The following is a 10,000-nucleotide window of genomic DNA, read 5'->3' on the forward strand; positions in this document are numbered from 1 at the left end:
TAACACTTATTTAAAAAATAAAATTCCACTTCCAGCCGCTTTTGAGAGCAAAATGTCCCACTGTGTGAATATAGGTTCATTGTCTCCTCTTTCCCTGCCCTCTTGTCGTGAAAACCTGTACATTTCTAAACCGTGAACCTTTCTCATTTCTTTTCCCCCTTTGATGTGCATGACAGGATGTATGAGCTCGTCAGGGTTTTCCTACTAATTCCTTTTTAATTCAACGACTTCACCCTCTGCTAATTTCCCCCTCGAGTTGCACATTCCTGATATACCGCACACTTTTCAAAGACGCTTCCGTACCGATGACGAACGACCCGCATGAGGTTTTTTACATCGCTCTGTGCCCCCCGCTCCTCCTTAATAGGGGGGGGGGGGGGGGGGTGTTAGCATGGTGATAGAACGCTCCCCCTCCCCCCACCCGACGGTTGCATGTTTTGGCCCCCCCCCCCCGAGCGAAGCAGGGGAGATGCCATATTGGCAGAGTGTGTGAGCGAGCGGCGGTGGACGGGAGTACCGGTGCGTCTCGTCTGAGGAGGCGTATCTGATTTATGACTGTCAGCTGGTGCCGTCTCTCCCCTGCTCCCCGTGACGGACCCCGTGTCATGATGCATTAGCTTATCTCCCAGACGGAGGCTTGGCTCTCCATCAGTCACCCGCTCCCACCCCTCCATCTCCCCCCAGCTCAGCGCTTTGGTTGTTGCCTCCCTTTCAGAGAGAAAGACGTGAAGCCCACACAGTGCCTGAGGATCGATCTCGCCTCACAGGGACCATTTAGGCTCACTAATCATAATGACACTTGACCACTAGTCGCACTGTTTTACCATTTTGAAGCTCATCTACCACCACACTGCCCCACGGAGTGGATTGCATTGGGTTCTATGATGGAGGGTAATGATTGTACCTTTAAGCTGCAGGTCTGCTGTAAACAAGTATCTTCATCCCTACAGGCCTAACTAACTAACTAAAGCACGTTTTCCCTGCAGTCGATGATATGGGCAACATTGTATGCCGATGATACGACATTTTCCATGTTTGCGTATTTTGTGCTTGTCAGCCCTATATATATATATATCTGTGTAGTACATGTCTAACTGTGACCTTTGACCCCTTCTCCTCCTCACGCTGGCCACTCACCAGGGAGTGGTGGAAGATGACCCTGTGGCCCTCCTAAAGGCGTCCCACGCTGCGGTGCAGCAACCCAAGGTCTGGCCCGCGCTGTGCCTGCGTCTAACTCACCACCACCCCTTCACCCTCGCACCCAGCCCCGCCCTGCCCCACCCAGCCCCACCCAACCCCCACACCGCCCCACCCAACCCCACACCGCCCGCCGACTGTGGTGTTTCTGAGAGTGCACTCTCTCAGTGTGTGTTTTGGAGAGTGCACTCTGTGTGTGTGTGTGTGTGTGTGTGTGTGTGTGTGTTTTGGAGAGTGCACTCTGTGTGTGTGTTTTGGAGAGTGCTCTGTGTGTGTGTGTGTTGGAGAGTGCTCTGTGTGTGTGTGTGTTGGAGAGTGCTCTGTGTGTGTGTGCATTGCTGTGCCTTGTCCACTCTTCCATCCACTCCCGCTGAGTGACACTGCCTTGCCTGCCTTGCACTTGTAGTTTTAGACAACCAGACAGAACACTGTCTACAACCGTTTTTGTTAACAGGTGGCATTGAATCCAGCAAGAACGTTTTTTTTTTTTTACATTTCTTTTTTTCCCTCCCAATGTATTTATGATTTTATGATGTGATTTTTTTTTTAGCTTGTATTTGCTTTATACCCGAGGGGTACACTGAACGAAGTTAATCCCAAGCATTTTGTGTGTGTGTGTGTGTGTGTGTGTGTGTGTGTGTGTGTGTGTGTGTGTGTGTGTGTGTGTGTGTGTGTGTGTGTGTGTGTGTGTGTGTGTGTGTGTGTGTGTGTGTGTGTGTGTGTGTGTGTGTGTGTGTGTGTGTGTGTGTGTGTGTGTGTGTGTGTGTGTGTGTGTGTGTGTGTGTGTGTGTGTGTGTGTGTGTGTGCACACCCTCCTCACCCACCTCTGAGGCTTGTATCAACTTAAAACACTGTCGCTCACTTTGGGTCATCAGAAGTTCATGTTGACTACCAGATACTCACACACTCTTTCTCTCTTCTCTCTCCCTCTCTCTTTCTCTCTCTCTGCCTCTCTCTCTCTCTCTCTCTCCCCCCTCTCTCTCTCCTCTCACTCTCTGCCTCTACCCCCCCTTTCTCTCTCAGACTCATACTAGTGCATAACACTCCACACACACACACGCACACACACACACACATGCACGCACGCCAGGACCCTGAGGGAGCATGCGGTGCCCAGTGAACTGTGTGAGCGGCTTGGGGACAGTCGGGCGCAGGGAGCGCAGAGCAGTGACACAACATGTGCGCTCTGTGTGTAATCTGCTGCTCCAGTCTGCCTCAACCCAAGCCCCTCTCCGTCTGCTGGCCTTGAAGCCTCACCATGTGTGTGCATGCGTGCGCGTGTGTGTGTGCGTGCGTGTGTGTTACTGTCATCCATCCACGGCATGTCGTGCATTCCCGTCAACGCGGTCAGTTTTGAGCGGATTATCCGCATTGACCGCCTGGGAAAGTGTGAGTGTTTGTTTGTCACGCGGGCGTCTGTGAGAGGAGCCTCGGCTGCATGACGCCTGTAGAGACACACAGTAGAGGTCTTTGCCTGCACTGTCAATCTTCCTGACCACTTCTCCTCGGCAGGAAAATAGTGTCGGCGTGGCTTTGAGTGGCCCGGTAACAGTGATTTTGTGTCCAATTTTTTACACAGAACTTGACTGTGGTTTGTCCCGTCTTCTTCCCACCAGGTAAAGACAGAGGAGCAGATCGCAGCGGAGCAGGCATGGTTCGGCTCGGAGAAGGTCTGGCTGGTCCACAAGGATGGCTTCTCCCTGGGTGAGTCTCCATTAACATAGCATTTCCTTCCCCACGTGCCGCGGACGGGCAATTATATTAAATATGTGCGCCCCTCGGTTTGACATCGTTCACCTTCCAGGTCTACTACCCACAGATTGTGTTTATGGACTGCATTTATATATAGCGCTTTTATCCAAAGCAACTATCCAACTAATTAACTCACATTCACCCATTCACTCACACATTCACACACCGACGGCGGAGGCAACCATGCGAGGCGCCGACCTGCTCATCGGGAGCAGTTGCCGGTTAAGTGTCTCGCTCAAGGACACTTCGACACGTGCTGCCAGGAGGAGCTGGAATCGAACCCGGGAGCCTTCGGATTACCTGATGGCTGCTCTACCACCTGAGCCACCGTCGCCCCACTTGAAAATATTGGCTACTAGTAACATTAGCTAAAAGATATGTCCAATGATTGTTAGCGCATCGGTTCTTTATAACATTGGCTAGTCGTAACAGTCAGTAGCTAATAGAGTGATAGAGTTAATACAGCGTAGAGCTCTGATGTTTGGCAGCTATTGTCGGCGATGATGCTACTAGATAGATAGATAGATAGATAGATAGATAGATAGATAGATAGATAGATAGATAGATAGATAGATAGATAGATAGATAGATAGATAGATAGATAGATACTTTATTCATCCCCTTGGGGAAATTCAGGTATCCGGTAGTTCAGTGCAGTTGACGGACAATAAAAAGTGATAAAAAGGACAACCAATACAACAAACAATGAATGTCAGCGCTGAAATAAAAAAGTTCCAATGAATAAATAAATAGTGAGCACTATTGCACAGTTTTAAGTTGCAAAATTGCAATATAAAATGACATTTCCCGTTACTGTAGCTAACAAGCCGACGTTGTTAGAAGACTTGCACTGCGGGGGGTAGACGAGGAAGAGCGTCAAATAGAACATCAACAATCGCCCACTCCTGCCTTCAGATGCAAATGCCCCCCTGCTGTTCCATCACACGTTCTTTTCAGCTAAATAATGCTAGTTTGACCTCTTCACATTAACATCCTCCACACGTACACTTTCTGGCCGCTGTTGAGTATTATCTCTTTACAATAATCACATCGTCCTGATAGTATCACGTCTCTGGAACACTCCTTTCTTCTTGCACTACAATCGATCACTACATCCACCTCATTTACAAAATGTTTACATTTTGATCCCATATTCTTTTGTATTATCTTCTCGGATGAGTTCAGCTCCCTTTAGAACTGATAACGGTGATGTTTTCCTGTTGTCCTGTCTGTAGATCAAATCAAATCAAATGTATTTGTAAGGCCCGACAACACACATTAATGTCCCCATGGGCCGGACATGTCTTCTTTAAACAAGTCAAGAAGAAACATCACAATAAGTTAAGAACAAAACAAAAACACCATAAAGTCCAAAAAAATTTAAAATAAATGCAACACTCCCAGACATACCCCACGCGAAGTTAAGGAAAAACTCACTAAAACCTAGCAATAGGAAAAAATGCACCTCAGGCAATGTGGAGAGAAACCTTAGTAGGGCCGTTCAAGGGGGGATCTCCCTTCTTAGTCAGTGATGGTAGTGTTGCAATAAAACAGGTGAACAGTTGGTAAGATACTATATCTATATCTGTACATATCCCTTACCTACTCATACTAGTTATACTGTTGGCCAGTATGACTTACTACCAGGGCTGTACACTGCGACGAGATGATCGCGAATTGCCCCTTTAATTGGCCGTTGCGATTGGTAAATATTATCTGGGGGCGGGCTTGCGAATAGTGCTTTAGCCTTGCATTCGCATTTCACTCCTAAATTATCCAAGGCGTGTGATGACGCCACTCACGCGAGCTGAGCAGTGAGCACTCAGCAGGTATGATCAGCGGGAACAATCGACTGAGCACTCACTCTGATAGACTGGCTGACTGTCTGATTCATTTAGCTATGATGAAAAGTAAAGTTAGTATTGCTTCATATTTTCGACGCGTTCGACCTCCTATAGTGAGCCGAACTGAACTGAACTCAGACACACGGAGAGAGCTGCGGCGTCTGCTGCTCCTCCTCCCTCCCGCACCCGTGGCTGTTGTAAACACTAGTCTCTAGTGGGACACTGGGACCTCGGTGAGCCTGCCAGCCGGCTAGCTACTGATATCAACAAATGCTCCAGCAAGTCTATCTAGTGCATGATAGCTCGCGTTAGCTCACTGTTCAAAACGAAACGTCCCATTAAACTAAATAGCTACAGATAGCTCCTGATATCAATGTCTTATGCGTATTCGAGCTGAGGGCACGCTGAATATAGTCAATAGGGCCAGCTGCAGCGCCGGAGAATCCTGGCCGTAGCTGGAGGCTACTCGAGTACACACAGACAGTGGAGCTGGTTGCATATAGCGAGCATTTTGACTTGTTGCGTGGTGGCGATGTCTCGCAGATAATACAACTACAAGTATGATTATATAATATATATATTAAAAAAAAAATTATATAAAATAATTATTATTTTTTTAAATCAAAAACAATCGATATAAATAATGGTAAAATTGTTATTTAAAAATGTGCCCCTAAAAATTTTTTTTTTCACTAAGTGTGCCCCTAGTGAAAAAGCTTAGCGTACAGCCCTGATAGTGTCTTTATACCTGTATCACTTTACATATTAATACTACAACTCTGTACATACATCTGATTAGGGCTGTACGTAAACTTTTTTGTGCACATAGCCGCACATAGCACTGGTGCTACAGAGGTTGATAGTTTTGTAGCACAAGCCAAAATCTTGTAGCACGAGAATAAAACGACTCTAAAATCTCTAAAAACAACCACAAGTAGTGAATCACTTAAATAGGTATGTGACTGGCAAAGGACATGAATCTTGCATACAGGGCACACAACATTCATTTACATTTACATTTAGTCATTTAGCTGACGCTTTTATCCAAAGCGAATTACAAGTTCTGTATGACAAGCCATCAGGAAGGGCACAACTCTATCAGCTGAGCAACAATGTTCATCAAAGTGTTGAGTGCTACAGTGTAAGTTAGTTTATTAGGACAAGTGCATGACAGTACGGTTAGTTAGGGTTAGATTTTATTTTTATTTTTTTTAATTCAGATAATGGTTGAAGAAGTGCGTCTTTAGTCGACGGCGAAAGATTGGACGTGTTTCGGCTGTCCTAACTGGGGTGGGTAGTTCATTCCACCATTGTGGGGCAAGGACTGAGAATAGGCGACTTCTCTTTGATGACCCTCCCGGAGCTTGGATAGGAGTAGGTCTGAGGCGGCCAGAAGATGCAGAGCGTAGGGGTCTTGAGGGTGTGTAGTTAGAGACCATTGACCGGAGGTAGGCGGGAGCGGTTCCCTTTGCCGCACGGTATGCTAGGTCGAGGGCCTTGAAGCGGATTCGTGCAGCAATGGGGAGCCAGTGCAGGTCCCTAAGAAGTGGGATGACATGGGCCGACTTCGGTAGGTTTGAGATCAGGCGGGCCGCTGCGTTCTGAATGAGTTGAAGAGGCTTAGTGGCAGTGGCCGGGAGGCCAGCGAGCAGTGCGTTGCAGTAGTCGAGGCAGGAGATGACTGTTGATTGGACGAGGAGTTGGGTGGCTTCTTTTGTCAGGAAGGGGCGGATCCTTCTGACGTTGCTCAGGAGGAATCGGCAGGTTCTGGTTGTCGCTGCGATGTGAGCAGAGAAGTTCAACTGGTCGTCGAGGACAACACCAAGGTTCTTGGCGGTCGGGGACGCGGTCACAGCTGCATTCTCGACTGTGATGGAAAGGTCGGTCAGGGGGGAGGATTTGGCCGGCAGGTGGAGCAATTCTGTTTTGCTTAGGTTCAGTTTGAGGTGGTTGGTCGTCATCCAGGCGGAGATGTCGGACAGACAGGCCGAGATCCGCTCAGAGACGTGGATATCTGAGGGAGGGAAGGAGAGGAAGAGTTGAGTATCGTCGGCATAACAATGGTAGGAGAAGCCATGAGACGTGATAATGTTACCCAGTGATTTAGTGTAGAGGGAGAAGAGAAGGGGTCCTAAAACCGAGCCCTGGGGGACACCCGTCCGCAAGGGGGCGGGTGGCCGACAGGGTCCCTCTCCATGACACTTGGTAGGAGCGGTCATTGAGGTATGATGACAGCCATGTCAGCGCAGAGCCAGCCACTCCCATTCCTGCGAGGGCCGCGAGGAGGATCTGGTGGTTGACTGTGTCGAAGGCTGCAGATAGATCTAGGAGAATCAGGACAGAGGAGAGGCCTTTCGCTTTTGCTAAGTGAAGTGCCTCTGTGACCGCAATGAGGGCTGTCTCTGTGGAGTGACCAGTCCTGAAGCCTGACTGATTAGGGTCTAGGAGGTCATTCTGTAAGAGATAAGCAGTAAGTTGGTTGGATACAGCACGTTCAAGTGTTTTAGAAAGGAAGGAGAGAAGAGAGACAGGACGGTAGTTGCCTATGACTGTAGGGTTCAGGGATGTTTTTTTTATAAGGGGCGTGACTCTGGCTTGTTTTAGGTAGGTGGGGACCACCCCCGAGTTGAGTGAGGAGTTGATGGTTGCAGTTAGGAATGGGAGGATGTCTGGTGCTATGGTCTGGAGGAGTGGGGAGGGTAGCTGGTCCAGCTGGCATGTAGTCGGACGGTTCGACGTTACCAGTGTCAGGGTCTCGGCTTCTGTAATGGGAGAGAAAGATGACGGAGTGAAGGATGAGGTTCTCGATTCAGCATTTGGAATGGGTGGGGGTTGGGAGAAGGAGCTGCGGATGTTCTCCACTTTTTCCTCAAAGAAGATCGCAAAGTCTTTGGCAGAGAAAGATGAGGGAGGGGGGGGGTGGGGGGGGAGTGAGGAGGGAGGACATGGTAGCATGCAGTTTGCGAAGATTCTTGGCAGAGGCCTCGATCCTATGGTGAAAGAAAGAAGCTTTGGCATTAGTAATGGTTTTGGAGAATGTTAACAAGAGGTTGTCATATGTGTCGATGTCAGCAGTGAGGCGTGACTTTCTATACTTCCTTTCAGCTGCTCTCAGGACCTGTCTTTGTTCTCTCACTGGATCTGTCAGTCATGGACTAGGTGGGGAACGGCGGGCAGGTTTCTCAACGAGGGGACAGAGCTTGTCGAAGGAGGTTGTAAGGGCTGAGAGGAGGGTGGAGGTTGCCATCTCTGTGGAGAGAGCACAGAAGGTGTCACTCAAAGGTAGAGCGGATAGTATGTCAGAGGAGAGGGTGGAGGGGGATAGGGATGCCAGGTTGCGTCTGAGTGAGACGGTTTGAGTTGGGGTGAAGACCTTTCGGTTAAGCATGAGAGTTAGTGAGAAGGATATGAAGGAATGGTCAGATACATGTAGGGGAGTTACCGTGGTGTTAATGATGCTGGAGCTACGGGAAAATATGAGATCCAAGGAGTTGCCTGCTTTGTGGGTGGGAGGCATGGCAGTGGGAGTCAGGTCAAACGATTGTAGGAGGGAGACTACTATGACTGACTGAGATGAGTCAGGCAGGTTGAAGTCGCCCAATAGAAGGAGAGGGGTACCATCTTCCGGTAAGGAGCTTAGAAGCATGTCCAGCTCATCTGTGAAGTGATCGAGCGGACCTGGAGGGCGGTAGAGTGTAACAATGGTGAGATTGAAAGGATTAGAGACAGATACTGCATGATATTCGAAAGAGGAGAGTGATAGTTCTGGGAGTGGTGTTAAGTTTGTAGCCCATGAAGGAGATGTCATGAGGCCAGTGCCTCCACCCCGTCTGGAAGGTTGAGGTGTGTGAGTGAAGTTATAGTTTGTAGATAATGCTGCAGGTGTTGATGAGTTATTGGGGGTTATCCAGGTCTCAGTTAGAGCCAGGAGCTGCAGATTCAAACCTTAACAAGACATGTTTTAAGACAAGAAAAAGTTCTTTATTTGCCCATAATGGTAAATTGCTGGGACATAACTGTATATAAGACATCGATATGTTACGCTTCAAATTAGCAGTGCAAATCTGTTTAAATTTGTCATACAATATTTTTTAATTGAGTGTGTAAATCACTAATGGAACAAAAACAACAAACTGTATGTGTGCGCTTGTAGTACTCCTTGAATGAGATCATCACACACACACACACCATCAGAAGTACAAGGAACTCTGCATACCTTTGTTTCACAATGAAAAGTGCTTTATAAATAAAATGAATTATTATTATTGTAAATTACCCCATATTTATAATTTTTATAGGTAATTACCTGCTTCATATTTGTGATGTTACTGGTTTCAGTGTGTGCCTAAGGTTATAAATGTGTTGGCCGGTTTATAGAGATCTATGCCAATTCATGTATATCCGGGACTTTTATTAGAAGAATTGATAAGAGGCCTACGGTATGTGACCTTTATTTTTAAAACTGTGTCGCCGTGTTTCGAGGCAAATGTGTGCTTTTGACAGTTGAAATGTTCAGTTCGAAGGAAAGACGCTAATCAAAAAGGTTTAATGGACCCGTATGAGGCCATAGCTCTTACGGTGGGACTTTGATTGTTTATAGAAGAGGAATGTACTGTAATACTATGCAAAACGAGAAATAAACAGTGATTTTACCAGCAGTAAGTTCCCAGCCACTTTCATATACGGGGATCCGTGACAATTATTATTACTTTATTTGCATATTGTCTCGTTATTAGATAGATAGATTGATACTTTATTGATCCCCGGAGGGAAATGTAAGTAGCCAGTATTTAAGTATTGAAAAAACTTCATAATAGTAGGCGACTCACCTAATGCATGGCTGTGCTCTAGTTCCTGTTGTCCGATCAGCTTGTTTGTTGGCTTTCCATTTATAATGATTAGAACCTAGACCATTTCACATTCTTTGTTAGAAGCGTCCGTGTCCCCGTCAATCATCACTGAAAGGTAGCGGCTTCCTCCAATTTCCTCCGCCAGGTCCGACTTCATTTCATCGGTTATGGTCTCCATCATCTCTCCACATCGGACGTGGTTGTCATACGATGGACTGATATCCACTCCGTTCTTATTGCAGAGCAAAATTAGCGGCTTAAACGTATTGAAAGGAAGTTCTTCTTTGGCGATGCAATAGGCCACATTCATTTTCATCTTCACTTCACGGAGATGCAATTGAAAATACCGCTTCATTT

At 47.2% G+C, this 10,000-nt stretch overlaps 1 protein-coding gene across 1 annotated transcript in view; it reads left to right on the forward strand.

The window, feature by feature from the left end:
* Positions 1-10,000, forward strand: part of LOC311224464 (unconventional myosin-XVIIIa-like) — a 283,821-nt gene that overhangs the window by 96,602 nt on the left and 177,219 nt on the right. Inside the window, 1 exon segment of the mRNA XM_084309468.1 lies at positions 2,814-2,901. Within this exon segment, the coding sequence (XP_084165594.1) occupies positions 2,814-2,901 (88 nt within the window).

The sequence above is a fragment of the Notolepis coatsorum genome (genome assembly GCF_963971535.1).
Source record: "Notolepis coatsorum genome assembly, chromosome: 1".
Lineage (NCBI taxonomy): Eukaryota > Metazoa > Chordata > Actinopteri > Aulopiformes > Paralepididae > Notolepis > Notolepis coatsorum.